Source organism: Gastrolobium bilobum, unplaced genomic scaffold, assembly GCF_033153095.1.
Source record: "Gastrolobium bilobum isolate Gb01-03AN ecotype WA unplaced genomic scaffold, APGP_CSIRO_Gbil_v1 utg29653, whole genome shotgun sequence".
NCBI lineage: Eukaryota > Viridiplantae > Streptophyta > Magnoliopsida > Fabales > Fabaceae > Gastrolobium > Gastrolobium bilobum.
Genome location: NW_026896310.1, coordinates 192,413 through 214,121, shown reverse-complemented (window position 1 = coordinate 214,121; position 21,709 = coordinate 192,413). Strand labels below are relative to the sequence as shown.

Here is a 21,709-nt window from a genome sequence, read left to right as displayed (position 1 = left end):
CTCTTGCACGCAGTGAGAAATGAGCTCATTAAGAGTCCATTTTTCCTTTTGAGTGTTATAACTCACCACAAATTGACCATATTGTGCAGGAAGAGAGATAATAACTAAGTACATGAGCAACTCAGAGGGCAACTCTAACTTTAATGCCTTTAGTTTTCCAGCAAGATTAGACATTTCCATAATGTACTCCCTTATGTTTCCCTTTTCTTTATACCTCATGTTTATGAGTTTGGACAAGGTTTGACCAATTTCAGCCTTTTCATTTCGAGCAAAGTATTGCTTGAGTTCCTTCAGAAACAACTTGGCATCAGTAGTCTCAACAATCGAGCCCCTAAACGCCTCCGGAACGCAACGTTTCATGATCATCAGACACATGCGATTTGAGCGTTCCCACTTCTCAACTTTATCCGTCTTTGGATTTTCCTGAGTGGAAGTGGATTTCTCAGTCCTTAGCGCATTGTCGAGATCCATGCAGCCGAGAACAATTTCCACATTCTCTTTCCACAGCTTGAAATTTGCCCCATTAAGCATTGGAAGCATATTCATTTGAGCAACATAACTGGCAGCGGTAGCAGAAACTATACAGAGAAAAAAAAAGATAACATACAAATAATCCGAAGTAAGATGAGTTTATTATAAGATACCTAGCACAACATTAATATTTAGTCTGTAGACAAAAATATCAACTTGTAAGTGGTACTCTTAATGTAGTAATCAAACATTGACAATAAGTCCTGTCAAATCATAGCCTTCCTGTGGGCCGACTATGAATTACATGGAGAATTCTTGAAAATTGTCACATATTTATTACCACAATATGTTTGTTACTTGGCCAAATAATAACCTTCCTGTGGCCCGATCACTATCCGCATAAGCAATAAACACACATATGATCACACAACATATGTTATTTGGCCAAACAATAACCTTCCTGTGGGCCGATTATTATTTGCATAAATAAAATATATTTATATGACCAACCTAATTGAAATCAAATTAACCTTTATAAATTTGGCCACTTTGGCGGCTCACAATTCTATCATATTCAATTTCAAATAGAAACCTTTAGGGATAATAAACACATTTAAAAATAAAATAACAACAATAAAGAAAATTATTCTTTATCAATCCTCAATGTATGTAGATACATACTATATCATTATACCATTAACAATAAATACCTTTTCATTACAAGGCTTAAAAAATGATGCATAATACCAAAAAAAAAATTATATTTAGCTTTTAACAAAGAATATCAAATATAAGGAAAACCCCAAAACCAAATACCTTAAACATTTGATTTCTTTCAAACCGTAAGTCCAAAATTTTCTAAGAGAACTCATTGTTTATTCAAAAAATTCAAACAACAAAACCTCATCGATTAAAAAGCCAAAATTCTTCCAAATATTCCATCTATTCACAGATTCAAAATTTAAATAATAAACCCTTATTAAACTGTGAATCCTAGTTTTTTCTAAAAAATATAGCTATTGTTCCAAAACCAAAAAATCACCGTCAGGGAACAAAAATAACACTACATAGCTAATACAAAATACATAAGATGGAACCCACGTTCAAAAAATAATAAACTTTATGCCAAAAGACAATAAAGCAAAATTTTTCATGATTAATCATATATAAAAATCACAAAACTTAATTCCCTCATAATTCAATATGACGATGGCTCTGATACCAATTGTTGGAATTTTTAATTCCTCTAAACCTTTTTGTGATAACTATCACCTACAAGCCAAGATCCATCATACCAAATCATAAAGAAATAAGAACATAAAGGTGGAGGCATACATGTCTCCATTGCAGCGGAATACCTTTGATTTTGTCTCTTGGGGTTTGTAGTCTTCCTCAGTCAAATTACCCTAAAACTGAATTCCTTAATGTGTCGTCTCTCTCTTAATGGGTAAGAGAAACTAGGGTTGTTATTTGACGTCTTGGACACCATAACCCTTATAGTGTTTTAATCTTTATAGTTGGGCCAATAAGCTCTCATTATATATAAATAGCACAATATAATTATTAATATAATTATTAATATAATATGTGACCCACAATGATTATTAGAAAATATAATTTCCTAACAATTTGTATTGTTGCTATGCCTTTTTTCTGAGATTACTTCATTGCCTGCACCAGGGTGGTGGCAATCCAATGATAATTACTTAGAATTTTTTGGTGAAATGTTTGATTTTTTTTTTCTTTTGTTAGGTTCTGAAATAATTTGGTTTACTTTGACATATTCAATTGTGAATTTAACATGAAAAAAATAAGCAACGAAGAGCACAAAAATTTCAAAGACCAAGTGTAGTAATTTGATAAAGTCGGTTACTGGTTGGGAACGAATTTGTTGAGTGTAGTATTCTTTATAAATTATAATAATTTATGTGACAAAAAAATAAAAATGATATTCACAACTAAAAATTTACATGAATTTAAAGGGGATAATCATTATTTATATGATAAAAAATAACCCAGATAACACACATCATTTAAAATTTGTATAAATTTAAAAGGAACAACCACCATCCTAACCCTCCATTAAACATGACATCGATCTCTGTGGTGTTCTAGACCCCACATGTTCTGCAGTAGCTCTTTTCAGTTGACGAGTTTGAATACTATGCCTTTGATAGTTCCATCAAAGCGATCTGGTTTAAACATTATTGTATAATATTCAGCAGGTTTTATGATGGACTGACACGGACACGGGACACGATACGATACGACACTCCGACATGTTAATTCTAAAAAATGTTAAATTTCGACACGTTGAGACACGTTTTGATATTAAAGAATATTTTTAATATATATATAATATTATTACATTCAAATTATATATTGTATTTATTTTAATGACTGATTTTCAAAATATATCACTTTTTAATGACTAATTTTTATTAAACCGTTGTTCCTTATATTTTTTCTTTTCTTCTCCAATTATTCAATCAGGTTCCTTACTCCTCTCATCCTTTTTAAATTCTTGGATCGATGTCAATTTTACATATTTTCTCTCTATTTAAAATTATAATAGTAATAATTAAAGGGTCTTTTTGTCTTTCAACCATTAAAATATCTGTAACCCTACCCTCCTCCTTTGACAAACTTCTTCCCTCTTCGACAAACCCATTCCATTTCCCCTGCGGCCACCTGCAACCAGCAGCCACCTGCGACCAGCGGTGGAGACGGAGAAGGAGGAGGCGCAGACCGTGACTTCCCCTCTTCGACAAACTCCTTCATCTGCGAAGACTAGCGACCAACGATGACAGAGACGGCAAAGACGACAAGACACAGACTACAACTTCTGTAACTTTGTGATTTCCCCTTCTCTCACTCTGTTCTGGAACTGTTCTGTACTTTTTTTCTGCAATTATTCTAATTTGAACTACAAACGTGTCTGAAAACGTGTCCAAAAATGTTGATTTCGTGTCGGACTAGGTGAAAATCGCGTGTCGAGATAGTCAATGTGTCCTAAAATATTGACTACGTGTCGAACGCGTGTCTGTGTCCGACACGTAATTTTTTAAGGAAAGAGCGTGTCCGTGCTTCTCAGATTGACACTCCATGCATTGCAAATTTACAATGATTAGCACCGGTTAGATTTAGGACTACTGTTCACCGTAAAAATTAGTAAAGTATTTGACATTACGTTGGTGAAATTTTTACCTTTATACTTACTACCCTTTTTTTTTAGCTAACTCTTATTATCAAATCTTCCGTTAATTTTCGTCAATCTAACTTTTATAATTTATGGAATAAATTATAATCGTTAGATTGACAGAAATCAACAGTTAAGATTTGGTAGTAAGAGATAGTGAGAAAAATAGGTAGTAAGTATAACTTTTCCCTAAAATTATTTTACATTAATATAAATTACATTCTCAATTTTAGTCGTTGATTCTATATATGTTTAATGGTTTTCATTTATTAAATATAAGTCATTAAATGCAAACAAATTATTAGTAAAAATTTGGTGCAAAACTTTTTATTTTTACGTCGGTGTAAAATTAACTTGCCCTTTATTTACATGTCAATGAGGATGAGTTTAAAAGATGGATTAAATTATTTCATATCATCAAAATGTCGAAAAGTTGGCTAGCACATACGCAACATGAGCATAAAGTGAGAGTAGCAGAAATCAAGATGTTAAGGTGAATGTATGATCATACGAGGAAGGATGAGATAAAAAAATGAAGATATTCGAAAAAAGATAAGAGTGTTACATCTGGTTAAAAAGATGATAGAACATAGATTGAGGTGGTTTAGAACTTTAGGCATGTAATTAGAAGACCCCTAGATAACAATAGTTTGTTAACAAGAGCTTGACACAGAGAGGAAGAGGTACATTGAAACTTACTTGAGAGATAATAGTAAAGCAAGACTTAATAAAATGATATATAGATTGACAGACAGTGTGTCTTAGGACGAAATTGAAGGAAAGTTATTAACATTGTGGAGGATTAGACCTGTTTTTCTTCCTATATTCTAGATAGTCCCATTTTAATCCATTTTCCCTTTATCTCATTCTTTCTTTACCTCCCTTTTTTTTTTTCCTTTTTTTAATTTTTTTTTTCCACTCAATCTTTCTTCTTTTATTTATTTATTTATGTATTCTATTTTTCTTTATTTTATTTTTTTATTCTTTTTTCCCTCTTATAAGTCTTATGTATCTTTATTTTATTTTATTTCTTATTGCTATTTTTAATGGATAATGTTATATATATATATATATATATATATATATATATATATATATATATATATATATATATATATTGGAAAAAATGTTTATTATTTTAAATAACACAAAGTTATGTCATTTTTAATGAAACTACGTCGTTTTGATGTGTTTTTATATTCTTTATCCTCCACTTTCTTTTTCTTCCTAATTTTATAAAAAAAAAAATAAAACACACCAAAACAATGTGATTTCATTAAAAACTGACACAAAATTATGTCATTTAAAATGATAAAATTTTTTTTCATATTTTAAATTTTATTTTTATCTTTTTTTCTTAATCTTTTAGTATTTTTTATTTGGATTCATTTGTCACTGATCTCAACTAGTTTGGAGTAAAAGTGTCCTTGATATTGATGTTGATCAAAAAGTCTTGTGGACGATTTGTCCTTTATATTTATTTATATGTTGATAAATTTCTTATTTGAGTTGTTAATTTAAAAAGTGAAACTCCTTCTTCGTTAAAGTTTTTAAATGTTTTGCTGATTTGTAAAGATTAAATATTTGATTCAGTTGCGCATGAACATTTGAGTCATTTGAGTTAAATATTACAGTTTTTAAATCCATTATTGTGAGGTTTATGGTTAAAAAATGAAAAAGAAAAGAGAAGATATATTTTATTTTATCGTAATGGGTTCTTGGCCTTGTAGAATTTGAGTTAGATCGCTCAGATCTAAAGATTACGAAGAGGTAAAGCTCAAAGAAGGGGATGAACAGTGCCAAGTAATCTAAAAGCCCATAATTCAAAGAAGACCCCACTTTTTCGTTTTGGGTTCAGAGAGGGCCCATGACCCCGAGGAATCCCAATCCCTATTTAACTTTTAATTAAAGTTCGATGTAATTGTATGAACCAACAGAGTAAGCCCGGTAGGAATTAGGATCGATTCGAAATAATATGTCTGAAATTTTGTAACTGAACTATTGGATATTAATTTTTTGGGGGCTTTTTTTGTTTTTTGAGCCATCAACTCAGCCACAATCTTTATCCTCAGTCGTTCCAAACATTTAGGGACAACTACCAAAATACCATATTATTCATGAAAAATTATCCAAATGCTATGGACTGAATTTTTTTTTCCTCCAAAATGTTACATCACCTATCTTGCTATAACACTAAACAAGTTAGGTGCGCACACGTGTCAACAAGTTCATGTCATATAAGCCTCTGCACAGTGCAGTGAGATTACATGGCAGACAAATTCTATACCAGCCTGCCATGCGGCCTAAAACACTAGACAACTTGGTGTGATACCTGGTCGAAGTCGCAGGGAAGGATATCATCTTATGTGGCCTCCGTAGCGCCATGTAACGCATATGTGACACATGTCACAACTAAAATAAAACAGCTGGGTCGTTCAGCATTTTTAGTGATCCCCACCACTATAAAAACGGTCCCCCTCCCCTTTTTCCCATTCTCTCTTACTGGTCCCCCTTCCCTTTTCATTAAAGTTCGATTTTTTTTTTCAATTAGCTAATGATAATCTGACTAAGATAGCAGCACATCACTTGAATAATAATTAGTAAACAAGATAAAATATTATGTTAAAGAAAACCAAATGTAAAGTTACAAAGATTGGTCTAGTGGTGAGGGATTTGGATAATTTGTATTAGATTATGTGTTTAATTCTCACCATTGTATATATAAAAAAAAACTAAATGTATCAATTGAGGGGGATTTATTAACTTAACTGAAAATGAATGGAATGAAGACGAAAAGATAGGAATTGAAGAATATCTCTTGTTTGATTGCAAATTAGTAATGAAAGAAAATGATTTCCATTGGATAAATTTTTTGTAGGTACGATTATTTTCCCACTATCTTTTTCTCCTGAGGATGGAAGGGCAGAGTTGTAAGTTTGTAATATATATATATATATAGGGATTTGCATTTGTCATTTAATATGACACAATAAATTTTTCTACACACACAATATTTTGTGGGTCCCACAATTTTTGAAGAAAAAAGAAAAAAAAGAAATTATAGCACGCAAAACGAATCTCTATAACATTACACAATCATTTTTCCTACCACGTAACTCTTATAAAATTCATATATATATATATATATATATATATATATATATATATATATATATATATATATATATCTCGAATATTTGGAGAATCGATCTCATTTCTACAAAGAGAGCTATCCGTAGGACCCACCACGTTTTTTTAAAAAAAATAAAATAAAGGTGTTACAATTTTCGATTTCACTTGAAAGGAGAACAGACTTTTTCTTTCTTTTTTTTTTTTGGAAATGAACAGACTTTTTCTTGTAATAGGAGAAGCTATTCTCCATGTATATAAGAAGAATCACATTTACTTTTTATTGGATGATACCAAACAAGAGAAGTGATAATTTCTTCACTTCTCCTTTCAATTTTTTTTAGGTGTTTTAATCGGTTCATCACTTCGTGATTAGTCTGATTCGGGACAGGTTTAGAATTAAAACTTTAAATCCCTCCCAAAAATAGTATTAGAAAAGGGATCCATATGCTCTCATTCTTACATACTGAGTTCGCTGATGCAACTGAACTATCGTCATTTAGTATCTCCTTTCATTTTTTGTTTCTTCTTGTATATGTTTGGATCGTTCCTAAGAGGCCCAATGCAAAGGCCCAATTCCCTAACAAGAAGACATAAATCTGATTCCCACACAATCTACGATCATTGGCCCACAAATAGACATCTCGGATGCAATATTAGCATATCGGAAATCTCCCACACACCCAATCAATAACCATAGCAGCAATAAAATAAAAATGGTTGAAATCTATTCATTCCCATATCCCTTTTTCTTCCCCCTTAAATTTGGTAGGTTTGTGATAGGATTAATTTTATTTTTTTTAAATAATTACTAAATTATACTCTTCCCAACTACGATAAACTATGGTTTTAATTTCAATCCTTCAACTGTGAGTACATAGAATTGCTATCATCTTCAAGACATCTAACTTGCCTGATCTTTCCTTCTGCCACTGGCTTTTTCATTGATTAACACGACTGCTACTGACTATTCAAATAAACAAGAAAGGACCTAAACGATCCTTATTATTATTAAGTTTCTCTATATGGCTGCTGACCACTAAGACACCCATAATGCCCTTAGATATATTATGCCTAGATTTATAATAAGAACTGTTATTAGCAGTGGTAAAGCGGTATCATTCTTATAAAAAGATAAAATCCCAGTATCATTCTTATAAAAAGATAAAATCCCATGCACACTTGTAATTCACACATATGATTTTATTTTTATTTTTTAATATTTAATAAAGGGAGATATATGTGTGATGTGTCCTGCAATAGGACATGGAAAAACTTTCCCACTGGGCTATCAATTTACGTGTTGTACTTTTTTTTTTAAAAATTATGTGGGTCCCGATGTTTTTTGTTTCTATGATATGATACAACTATTTTTCTGTAACATTATTGTTATAAATCCCTTTAATAAATCATCATATTCTATCAAATTTATACATCTAAGCAGAATTGTAAGGTTTCTAGTCTTATCTAAGTAATTTTTCTTTTTTTATTCATATTTTGAATCGTTATTGCTCTTTTATTCATTTAAAATTTTTATAAAGACATCACTCTATGGTAGAGAATTTTTATAAAAAGATTAAAAAAATTCATATCTCTTATTAATGATTATATTAAGCGAGTAATGTATTGTAAGACATCACTCTATGGTAGAGAATTTTTATAAAAAGATTAAAAAAATTCATATCTCTTATTAATGATTATATTAAGCGAGTAATGTATTGTAAGAGATAAATTTTATTTCCTACACACATAAAAATGTTTGTGACCAATATTTTTTTCTCACTTTTTTTATGTAAACCTCACACACTTTTATGTATATATAGAAGATAAATTTATCTCCTACATAAGTACATAATGAGAAACATTAATCCCTTATATAAAGATATAATTCTTAAGATTTCATTCACTTCCATCAAAATTTTCAATAATAAAATAAAAATCTCTCTTCATTTCATTTTAAATATCTATATAATAGTTAAAAGTGTTTACTCTATCATTATATTTCATTCATCATGATCCGTTCCATTCGACTTAAAACAAAATATTTAAATAAAGCCTACAAAAGTTTCGATTCTTCAATTTTGCTCTCTGCAAGTGTCGAAGGATAGAAACAATTCTAAATTGTAATAAAGAAACTTTTAAATAAGAAAGCCGACAGTAATGATTGTTTTGGATCAGGCTACTAAGATTCCATTCTTGAAAGGATTCGAATATGTAGAAAGCCATTAGCCATTAGCCACCACTTATTGTCCTATCTCCTAACACACGTCAACATGTGTCAAAGTGCTCCTAGTTATTTTTGCACACTAAACATTGGTTGTAGACATCTTCATCTTCATCTTCATCTTCTTCCATATGACCTAAGTGTCTTTAGAAGACAGTTAGGCAAACGCAGGTTTCAATTACCAAGCAGTAATACTTTTACACACAGCAATCAAATTATTTACAATCAAATTGGCATCAAAAGAATTGTGTTAGCAAGCTCTTTACTGCATCAATCATTTACAATTTATAAACAGAGATTTCATAAATATAAATATATAAATCTTTAAAAAGACAGTCTAATTTAATAAAAGTCAGAAACCAAAACACCCACACCATCTACAAAGCCACGTGCTGCTGACAACCCCTTATTAAAGGATAAGGTTGTTTCTGGGTGCTGTTTAGACTGCTGCTGGGACCAGTATGAGTGGGCAGTTAAGACCCTATCCAGAAGTTCTTGGGGAACAGGCTCTCCCCTCCTTTGTAGAGAGGATATTCTTGCCGTGTGCACCAGTGTTTTCCATTTATCCTGCACCATCCCAAAACCCAAATCACATGAGAGACACTTTCTCTGCTATGCGTGCAAGATAGGGAAACCAAAATTATGCTAATCAAAGTGCTCTTGCTCTTTTCTTTCAGACCCCATCACTATCTATCTTACAGCAAATTTTACATTAAAGGAGAAACAGCAGAATAAATATGTTTTTGTCTAAATGAGATTTTGTTCCTATAATTTATACTCAATTAGGTTTAGGTCTCTATGATTTATTTATTTTTTTGGTATTAATCGCCATGTTTTCACTCATTTGGGTTTTGCTCCCTCAAGAACCAATATCTTAATAAATGGAAACTATTGTACCAATCCTTTATGGAAAGTAAAGATCAATACCCTTATAAAAATAAATTATAGGACTAAAACCCAAATGGGTGGAAAACCTTTTCGGTAGGGACCAATACAAAAAACTATAATAGGGACCAAAACCTGAATGGGATTAAATTCTATTTTTGTAAAAGACAAGTCATGATAACTAGAAAAAGCACCAGGCAAAGGAAATGCACAGCGCAAGTCATATCTGGTTATATATTTAGAGAGTCCTTTAAGCACAAGGCAAGAGAGATTACTAATCAAGCGATAAATACTGACAGCCTACCTAGGATTCAATTACCTACTTGCCTTGATAAAAAAAAGTTGAGAGATGAAGAAGAAAACATGCTACCCATTGACCAGAAGTGTGACAGCCAACTTTAACAATTCATTTAGGCAATAAAATGATCTTCTTCTTCTTCTTTTTTTAAGATCAATAGAATTCACAAAATACCGCAATTGCTTTGCACTAGGGTCACAAACGTTTTTACCTTCAAATCCACATATGTCCGATGCTTTGCATTATCAAAAGCACAAAGTTTAACATCACGCCACCTGATTGTATTTTTTAATGAAATAAAAACACAATATAAAGGGATTGTCAGAGGAAATCTCTACCAATACTAAAGTGCAGCATCTAGTAATTGAAAAGACAAAAAACAAACAATTCTCTACATCCACAAACTGGCGAAGACATAGAGTAGGGACACAACCCGCTAAATATTACTGTTGGTCAGATCAAACAGAGCCAAATGTAAATCTTACCTTCCAGTTCCCAGTTTCTCAACTGCTTGAACCAGTGCTTCCACTTCATCTACAGAAAAGGGCCTGCGAATTCGGCGCTGAACAATCTCGGATTGCTTTGACTTCTGGAGCACAGGTACCACAGGTAGCTTCTCCTTACCCATTTCAAGAACAGTTACCAGTTCTTTGGAATCTGTCATCCCTTTGTCAACAGATGCCTTGATAGGAGAAGGTACTGAATCATGGTCACTTTCAACAATGTTACCTAAACTAGTTAGTTGATGCTCAGGTAACATGTCAGAATTGCCTTGTATCCTCTGATGAATTGCAGCCGGACTCGAAGGATACCTGAATTATAATTTTGACATAAACTAAATAATAATATTCTTAAGATAAAAATCTGAATAATAATTTATAGAGAAATATGCTGATGACACTATAACAAACATTTATGAAGTATATAAATACCTCATTTCCCAGGAATAATACAATGTCAACGGAAATAAGGCAGTGTATTTGAGTTCAAATAATCAGGAACACTAACAGACAGCCACACTTCCAGCCATCATGTTTTTTATGACACCCGTAGCTTCATTGAGAAGTTATGCATTACCTTATTAGAGCCTGAGGTATGTCTGCACTAGGAACATGGGGAGAATGTGCAGCTAATTCAGGCAGTACACTTTGTGAAGAATTAGGCTCAAGGGTGAAACCCAAAGCATCCAGCTGGTTATCATGAGAAATTCCAGTTTGAAGTAGAGTTTTATTGTCATCTCCAACTTTCTTTCCCTGGAGAACGACACCAATGTGTAATCCACCTCCAAGTACAGCAGTCACTGCATCCATTACTGTCCTCTGCAGACCAAAATGTTGTAAAAAAATGCAGCCGAACCCAACTTATGATAGAAGAAACGTGTATGTAATGAATTAGTAACATGTAAATCCAACTTATAAAATACACAGATGCCATCCCTCATGAACATCTAAATACAGGGGAAGATGATAAATTACATGGCAAAATATAAGATTACTACACACCTTCAAGGAACCAATGGTTGCAGTTTCTGGAATCTCAATAAAAAGCTCCGGCACCCTAAATGACTTGATCCTAAGCTTCACTGGTTAAAAGAAAGATATCTACATGTAAGAATCCCTTTGAAGATATCAGTAAAGTCAAAGAATACATAAAGAATCACTTCCTCAATCTTCTCATACCATGAGAACCTCTACATCTTAATGCAGAGTGTTGACATGCTTCCAAGGATGATAGTCCTGGGTCTGCATCAAAGATTTAAAATTTATTAAACAAAAGTTTCCATATAACCTTAAATCCAGAGGCGAAACAAAAATCAATTTAAATAGGAGGAAGCCATTTAGAGTAAAAGTGTAAAACCTTTGCACATCCCGGGAGATGAATCAGAAGCATCTCGATTCTTACCATTCTCAGGTGAATAATACATGCCACCACTTCTGATAAATCCATTGGACTTTGAAACAGAGCTATAATTAAAAAGCTTCCTCTTTTTGAAAGGAATATTCATCTGAGAACTATGTCGTTTAGAGCAGTTCTTACTTTGGTAAGATTGTTTCCAAGATCCATCTAAAATTAACATGTTTCCAGTTGAAAAAACAATCAGTAAACAAGCAACAAAAGCATGAGGGGTGTAAAAAAAAAAAAGAGCCAGTAATTTCATACCATAAGCATGGACTCACCCCTGTTTGAAAGTGTATCAACCTTTGATTTTTGAGCAACTTTCTGAAATTTAGAAGCCAATATTTTCCTTATTCTTCCAGCATCTATACAAGTCTTTGGCCTAAAGGACTTGGTTTTTGAACTAGGGTGAGTACACCCATAAGAGTTTTCGTCATTATCTCTACTAACTACTGGTGCATTGTCACAACCTTTGGACAATGAGCTACAGAGAATCCTGTCATCAAACAACTTGGCAGTGCCACCTAAACTGATCAATGCAGGAGGCTTTTCATCCAACGGATCCTCAAAACTGAACATCTCAGTCCCATTTCCAACTGGCACCTTCTCAAACTTATGCAGTTCATCCTTTATGTTACTGGTATCACCATGTAACTTTAAATGACTATCCTGTGAATAACCAGAAGAATCTAATTCAACTTTAGTAGTGACATTTTCCATTTCCTTATGACTTTTGCTATCCACCAATTCCTCTGCAGCTAACCTCTCTGAGCAACTTGAACTTGATACTATAGAAGCAATGCCTGAATTGCCATCAATTTCAAAAAGTGGGGATTCTTTCAAGCAACAATTTTGATTTTTTGTTTGTGAAGAAGGATGAGAGAAACATTTCTTGGCACAACTTCCTTCATCAGAAAGCTCAGCTTTTAATGGTTTATTTGCATCTTGGCACTCTTTACCAAATCCAAGCTGATCCTTTTCTGAAGATGGATCACAAGAGATGGTTGGATTCCCTTTCTCTTGTAATAAATTACCAGCTATGGTGGCCAATAAGTCAAATGCACACATTCGATTGTCTTCCACTCTTCTTTGAAATTTAGCCCTCCTCTAAGAAACATTTTTAAAAAATAATTATATGGATTATATTCTTAAAATCTCTAAGTAAATAAATAGTAGTAACCAGCCCCAGATGAGAAGCAGAACATATTTACCCTAGCTGATCGGGTAGCTCGGGGTGTGGCTGGTGTTTGATAGCCATTAAATCCGTACTCTAATCTCTTCTGCAAGACCATATCTCAGGAACCATGCCAAGATAGATGGATCGAGCGCAAATAAAAAATAAAAACTCCGAGCGTATGATTAAACCTCAAATTCAGAGGAAACCAACGAGTGACTTCCACCGGATCCAGGAACCTTGATGATAGAGGCGATTGAAAAAATTAAGTATTAATAACCACTCCAACAAACTGGAAAATCAATTGCACAGCACGGAGGATTACACAACGAAAACAGATGAAGATAACAAAACAACACAGCTCGTATAGAATTTACGAAAACAAACCCCATGAAGCTCGTAAAAGCTAAACAAGAAAGAAGCAAAACTAAACGAAATATCATACACGTTCATGAGAAGAGAAGTAAACAAAATCCAACGGAGATTACATAAGGGATCTAAAATAACGAAAGAAGATCGATCTCAGAAAATAACCAAAAGCTTAAGCTACGTGCTGGTCCAGAAAATTACCCGGAAATCAGAGATCATCAAATCAATGGACAAAATCCAAATCCCAAAGCAAAAATGAAAACCAAACTAAGTGAACACAAAACAGAACCACTCAGACAATTTTACAATCTCAGACCAAAACCTTGTCGGGAACCGAAAATTCTGAAGTTGGAACAAGATCATATGAAGCAGGCTCCAGTTTTTTTGTCCGGTAGCAATCAAAAAATTAATTGTCATGAAAAAAAAAAAAGGCAATCCCAAGGATAACAAACTTTGCATGCGTTGGTGAAACAAAACGTGCTCACACACCTCTTGCCGCAGGTTGCCGTTCAGAGATCACAAATTTAACCAGAAAAAAGCGAGATTCCGGCGATTCAGGCAAATGTCAGATCGGCGAATTGTCGGAGAATCCCAAGTGATTAAAAAAAAACAGCACTAGCTTTCCACCATAGAAACAATTTCTCTCATTTTCCACGAAAATTTGGTTTGTATTTCGGTTGGGAAAAGAAAAAGAAAATTTTGCGTTACTTTGGATCACCAAAACCCTCTGAAAACCACCCAACCTTTGCTTAAACCCCAACACTTTATATGATCAACACCCACAGTCACCGGACCTTCCGGTGATTGTACACATGTCCACCGGACATAGCAGGTTATAGATAGAAAACTGCCCAAAAGTCGGTTACTCGCTATCTGATGCTGACATGTGTACTCACTTTTGATCCTGCGGTTGCTTGCTGCCCGCACTATCGCAGAAAACGTTAGGTAACAATAAAATTCAACTTTTTATTTATGGGTTTATCATCTATTACTTAACATGACCACAAAAAATTTTCTACACACACAATATTTTGTAGGGCCCGCAGCAAAAAAAAAAAACTTTGGCATGCAAAATGAATCTCTATAACATAACACAATCAATTTTCCTACAACATAACTCTTATAAAACCTTTTTATTTATTTTCATTTTATTTTCTTTATTAGGACATTCATTCATTTGAATTTGAATTGCTTGCTATAATGATATGTAAATATGGCGGTATTTTTGTCACATCATGGACACATGCCGTAGACTAACCTTTCAGTGGATAACAGGGTGGGTGGTTGAAAGCGTGATACTTTGGTTTTCAGACATGTACTTATGAAATATTTCAAAAATTCTCACGTTTTATGTTGGATATTTTTTTTTTATGCTTACCGATATTTTGACATTCCAATATTCATTGTAAAGACTCAAAAAAAAGTTTAAAAATTATGTTATGTTACATTTTGAGTTTCAATCATTAGATTTGTTATATTATAATTATGATTTTATTGAGTTTAATATAAACATTTGGGATATCTTATGTTTCTTTGCAAAACTAATGGGTATTATAAGTTTAGATTTTTTTTTTGTTAAATTATTGAACACTAAATATAATATACACTACATAAATTAAAAATATTATATAATATCAAAACGTGTCCTAACGTATCAAAATTTAACATTTTTTAGAATTAACTTATCGGAGTGTCGTGTCGTATCGTATCTCGTGTCCTATATTGATATCGGTGCAGCATAGGCATATATTGTGTCAATGTTTTATGAGTTAAAGATTATATTTGTATTATATTAATAATATTTATCAATTCAAAGTGGACATATAAGTTTAACGGAAAAATTAATTTATAATTTTTTTTTTACAAATTACACTAAGTATGATCGGTCAGACATAATCTAATTTATAAGAGTCTGTAAACAAAAAATTTATCAATATAATTTTTCCCAAATTTAACTAGTTTAAATTTAAAGAAAATATTTTGTGTGTTTGCTACTTCTGTAAAAAATTAATTGAAGAGGGCGAATTTTCAAGCATTCTCTTATATATAATAAAAGGTGAATCTTGATCATATCAAACTTGTTGTACAACATCTAAATAATAACGATAATAATGTGAAGTGGAAAAGTGATAATGTTATTTGATTACAATAATTTATTTTCACTCATTAATGATGAGATAAAAGAGAAAATAATATATGATTTTTAAAAAAGTGATTGTGATCAAATTACATGATCATATAACCACTTTTTCATATGAAAAAATCCAAATTATAATTATGTATTTGAACAATCAGATTTATCAAAGTGATTTTTCTGTTTATTTGTAAGAAAATTCAGAATGATGTCCGCAAGCAAATTCTTAAAAAAAATTAAAAATTTGTGAATATTTCCTAAAAAAAATATTTACGCACATACTCCGTGTGAACTATTCAACATGGAAAAAAAGTGAAACCCAAGTCATGTAATTGCTGAAAAGAGAATATTTGAATAAATATATGTAGAATCATCATTACTTTTAATTAATTCAATTTCCTCACACACAAAAATTAATTCAATTTTATTGAGTTGATTTTTTTTTTTGTGGAATTTTTTATTGAGTTGTTAATTTTAGAGTGAGTTTGTTAAAAATTCTCTAATAAAATATAAAGATTAGTTTATTAAATATATTATTATGAGCTGGAGAGGTAATATATATTTTTAATAATTTATTTTAAAGTATAAAATGCGTTAACAAATTAATACCATTTAAATTATTTCATCCAATAGCATATAAGATTTCATCTATCATCTGAACAAGAGAATACATGAGGAATGAAAATGAAATGCTAATCATTATTTTAATTTTATTTATATATTTATTACATATATTTATATCAATTTAATTTATTTGATTCATTCGACAGGTTTAATTAATGATTTATTAATTAAATCAGTAATCTATTGATTTGATATTCCAAAGGAATCGATAATCGATCTGTATTTAATAACATTGAAAAAATATGTTAACGAATAACTTAAGCTTTATATTCATATTTCTCTAATAAATTCCAACCTGTGTTTGTTTAAAAAATTAGTAATCTTTTCTATATCTATATATAGACCGGTATAATTTACGCTCAAAATCTTAATCGTTATCCTATTTATATAAGGAAAAAATGTTTCTGCAGTTAATGCAGATAAGTTATCTGCATTTATTTCCAAAACGACATCGTTTTGATATTGGAATCTTAAAAAATTATAAATATAAAGACTATTATAACCCTGAAATAAATTAAAATTCCAAAAATACCATAATTTCTGCTCCAAAACGACGTCTTATTGCCTTACTGCAGATAATTTATCTATAGTAACTACAGAAAAAGCGAACCCTTTATATAATTAGAATGCATTATTTGTAGTTTAAATTAGAGGGGAGTCATCATCGCGAATAAATCTTTTATATTACTGTTGCACGGAAGATTCAATAGATTTATATATCAGTCAAATTTCTCTCTTCTATACAAAAATGTTTCTCTCTCTTTTGATATATAATACTTCTATTAACAAACCAAACACCATTTTTTCGTAATAAACTCAATTTTTAATATATTTTTAGTAATTGTGATTCTCTTGTACCAAAAAATTTATGAAATACCAAAGACACTCTAATATTTATTCCATCATGGCAGGAGCGAGGAGTGGGGGACCAATGAAAGAGATTGGAAGGAAGCATGCAACGCAATCTGATCAAAACTCAAATCCTTTACTATACGTGTGGTGAGGAGAGTGCTGACCGTAGAGGTCCTTGTTACTTACTTTCTAATCGCCTTTCGTTATCGTTATCGTTATCAATTGCGAGACCAATGAAAGGGAACTGTTCAAGGTGACGGCGTCAAGGGAATCTCCGTCTACTGCTGCGGATAGACACAGATAGGTGGCTCTGGCATATAAAAAATATTCATTTTGTAGTAGTATAATAAAAGAGTTAAATTAATTCCAAGTAGATGAATAAAAGAGGCAATTTGATTACTGTAAAGTAAAAAGTGTATTGTAAAAGTATAAAACTATAATTATTAAATAAAAAATAAATATTTTAAATTATAATATATATATATATATATATAATAAAGATTTATTATTTTTCTATCAATTTGAAAAATTAATTGAGATAGACATAGTATCATATCTCAATTATTATACCATTATCAGAATTAGTGAATTATACCTCTAACTTTCAATTATACATACCTAAGATGTACTGATGACATTATTATGGGTGTTCATTAACTGATCCAAACTGATTCAAACTGCGGTGATCGAACTGAAAAATCAAAAATCGAAAAATCAAAAACCGAAAAAAAAATCGCAAATTTTAATTGGATTGGATCAGTTTTTGGATGGTTTGATGAAAACCGATCCAATATATTAATTTCCTTCTACCTACTTAGGTTTTTCCCTAATTATAGCCTAAAAAATTTCTAAATCCAAGATCCATTAAACCATCAACTAAACCCAAGAATCTAGTCACATCTCATCAACAAAATTTTATCTTTATAGAGCTTCATATCTTATTGCTAAAAAATAAATAAATTATATTATAGTTTACTAATGCTTTTGTATTTAAAAAAAAATTACAAAGTCAATATATACAAAAGATGTTATTTGCACAATAATCATGAAATAAATTTTAGGATTTTAAAAAAAGTAAAAACTGATCCAATCTAAACCGAAAAAAATTTGATCGGATCGGATTTGAAAAAATATACAAACCGAATGGATAATTTATATGATCAAACCAAAAAGATTAAATGGATAATTTTTGCTTTCAAAATTGATCCAATTCACACGTGAATATCCCTAATAGTTGTAATCAAAATTTGCTCCTCTTATCCGGGATCTCGAGTTCAAATCTTCTAAATAGAGAAAAATAATATTAAATGAATCACTCCAAATTCTCTAATATAATTCGGACAATCGAATTGGATAAAAAAAAGATATATTTTTCTTATGTTGTAGGAAAAGAATTACCTCATGTTGTAGAAATAAAAGTATAAGTGGGACCCACATGTAAGAGGAGAGAGAAAAAAAAAAGTGGTGGGACCCAACCCTTTTTGTGTGTGTAGGAGAGATGTTTATCTCATGTAAAATGAGATAAACATAACCCTAAAAAAAATACAATAACTACGACATGTGGAGAATTGACTCACGAGAAGACTGAGGTTTTTTAATTAAGATATTTTTTAAAGAGAAATATTACTCTCCTTTTGCACGAGGTAACTTATCTCATTTTCTCTCACTTCGATTTTCGCACCCCACTTTTTTCTTCTTTTTCTTTTTTCTTGTAATGGTGGGACCCACCTATTTTCTCTCTACCACATAAGATAACTGGAAGGAGATTAATAAAATTCTTTTTTAAAATAATCATTTTTATTTTCCATTTCACTTTCACCTTTCAACGACCCAATTTTGAAAGAGGTACTTCTGTTCTTCTCTGGCCATACACCTAGGTTTATCGTTACACGTGGCAGTTTTAAAGTGGTTCAACCACGTCGTTTGTTTTCCTTTAGCAGAAAAAAAAAAACCCTCATCCACCTTTATTTTCTATATCTGTCTTCTTTTCTTGGCAATTTCTATATCTGTCTTGTTTTCTTGGCCATGTGACAGTTACGTATACTATACATAACGTTAAATTGTCAAACGGATAAGTTTGTTTGGAAGTTTTATTTTTTTCTACCAACGTTAAAATACCAAATCACTTAATTAAATATTGATCCAAATAAAAAAGGTGTCATGGAAAGATAACAAATATTTAAAAAAAAAAATTATATACCTGTAAATAGTCATTTGATTAATATAGTATATCGTTTATATTAACTATATTTATAGATATATACTTTTCTTTATATGTTTTTTGAATGTTATTTTACACATTAATTTGATGGCACAGCGCTCACAGTTAATAATTTTTTAAAACAAATAAGTACAGATATATTTATTATTAGGATTTATTGTTTCTCATGTCATAGGAAATAAAATTATCTCTTCTAACTCTAAAATTATGTCGTTTTAAGCATAGTATTTAAAACCGGACCGACCCGGTCGGGTCACCCCGAAAATCGGTAAACCGGCCATATAACCAGTCCGGTTAAAGCAACGGACTGGCCATGTATCAGAACCGATGCGACCCGGTACGACTCGGCCGGTTTTTATAAAAATCGGTAATCCGGCCCGGTTACAAAAAAAATAATAAAAAAATTCCAAATTTTAAAAAAATAAAAATCATAATAGACATATTTGAATATTTGTTTGCTTATTGACTTACATAAGTTATGTACCTACAACACTATATTATCTCAATTATGTACTATGCAGAAAATTTTGAATTAATTTATAGTTAGAGATGTCGTTTTCTGAACCTAAAGCCCCGTATCACGATCATTATATTTTTGTTTGATTTTTTATTTGATAATAATATGTGATTTATTATTTTTTGTATTAAAATATTTGAAATTTTTATCATTTTTTTTATATATTTGAGTATGTTTATAATTTTTTAATATAAATTATAAAATTGGATATAATTACCGAGTCATGCGGTTGAACCAGTGACCCGGTACGTCGACCGGGTCAATGACCGGGCCGATTTTAATAACATTACTTTTAAATGTTAGGGGGAATTAATGAAAAGTATTTCAGTAATTTTATTTATTTTTTATTATGTGAATTTTATCAAAACACTATTTATTAATTTTTTTTAACACTCAAAATGATGTAATTTTGGAGTTATAAGAGATAATTTTATCTCTTGTGACAAAAAAGACAATAAACCTTATTATTAATTTAATTTAAAATACATCGTGATTTTAACTTAATAAAATTCAAGAGTATAATATCCTTTTTTATTTATTTTAAAGACAAATTCATTTTAATATTTTTTTTTTTTTTTTGATAACATTAAGGGGCGAAGCCCCAAACAAAAACAAACAAACAACCAGAAACAAAAAATAACTATCCAGGGTCTATACCCCTACAAGAGGAGATTCCCTGAAGATCGTGATCAAATAACTGAGCAAGGTGAAACGGCATAACTCTATGACTCCAGAATCCAGTATCTTTGTGAAGAGCAGACTTGGCTAACCAATCAGCACAGGAATTAGCTTCCCTTGGAATATGAGAAAGCGTTACCTCCCAATCCTGACCGATGAGTGCTTGTATCTTAGCCACTATACGAGGCTGACAAGCTGCATTGCAATCAGCAAGTAAAGAGAATACTTCAGAAGCATCTCCTTCTAGTTCCACCTTCTTAAATCCCAGTTGCCAAACCAATTCCAGACCTTTTAGAGTTCCCCAAAGCTCTGCCATTAAAGGAGTGCAAGCACCAATATGATACTCAAAGCCTCCCAACCAAGAGCCATCATCAGATCTGATAATCTCACCACAAGCAGCCACCTCAGTATTCCTTTCAACTGCCCCATCAATATTAATCTTCACCCAATTTAACCTTGGAGGTTTCCATAAACTCATACGAGTTGGATGAATGCTAGTAGTAGCCATAGCCTTCCTACCCATGCAGTTACGAACTTCCTCTATATACATAGCAATTATGTGCGTTCCATGGGTTGGATGCTTGAAGTTAGTATCATGGACACTTTTGTTCCTCCATCCCCAAATGAACCAACAAGAGATAAAAAAGACATCACGCCAATCATCTGAATTACTTTGATTCCAGGCTTTTGAGATATTACTTTCAACCCAATCTCTAAGATCCAAGCTGTAGAATAAGCTTTGCCGATTAGCTGAAACCAGAGAATTCCAAACACTTCTAGCATGCTTACAATCTCTTAGAACATGGAGGTTTGTTTCCAACTCACCAGGACATATTTTACAATGACCAGATTCCCCACTCCATCTAGATGTGCGGTCTTTAGTAAGAAGGCGGCCATGCATTATGATCCACATACAAGATTTAACACGTTGAGGCCCATGCCATTTCCATATGGTAGTCCAAGAATTTTTCAACGGCATGAGAGGGAAACCAAGCATGTTATAATACGCGGTTTTAACTAAAGAGCAGCCAACCTTTT

At 31.7% G+C, this 21,709-nt stretch overlaps 2 protein-coding genes across 4 annotated transcripts; both read right to left on the bottom strand.

Annotated features, from left to right (window-relative positions):
• Positions 1 to 214: 214 nt before the first annotated feature.
• Positions 215 to 546, bottom strand: LOC133298827 (uncharacterized; the record flags this gene model as incomplete). Its single annotated transcript, XM_061498192.1, has 1 exon — positions 215 to 546. A coding segment is annotated over exon 1 (332 nt), but the record flags the coding sequence as incomplete, so codon positions are not given.
• An 8,639-nt stretch (positions 547 to 9,185) lies between these two features.
• Positions 9,186 to 14,368, bottom strand: LOC133298830 (telomere repeat-binding protein 1-like). 3 transcript variants are annotated; one of them, XM_061498198.1, is made up of 10 exons: positions 14,135 to 14,368; positions 13,314 to 13,568; positions 12,384 to 13,209; positions 12,064 to 12,270; positions 11,886 to 11,948; positions 11,709 to 11,788; positions 11,284 to 11,525; positions 10,692 to 11,018; positions 10,418 to 10,481; positions 9,186 to 9,590 (listed from the first exon to the last, which is right to left on the bottom strand). In XM_061498198.1, exons 2-10 carry the CDS (start codon positions 13,392 to 13,394, stop codon positions 9,366 to 9,368), a joined length of 2,115 nt encoding a protein of 704 aa, XP_061354182.1. In that variant the 5' UTR covers positions 13,395 to 13,568; positions 14,135 to 14,368; the 3' UTR covers positions 9,186 to 9,365. The 3 variants fall into 3 exon arrangements, with proteins under 3 accessions (XP_061354182.1, XP_061354183.1, XP_061354180.1); XM_061498199.1 differs by having other exon boundaries at positions 12,109 to 12,270; positions 13,314 to 13,515; XM_061498196.1 differs by having other exon boundaries at positions 9,187 to 9,590; positions 13,314 to 13,515.
• Between the last annotated feature and the right edge of the window lie 7,341 nt (positions 14,369 to 21,709).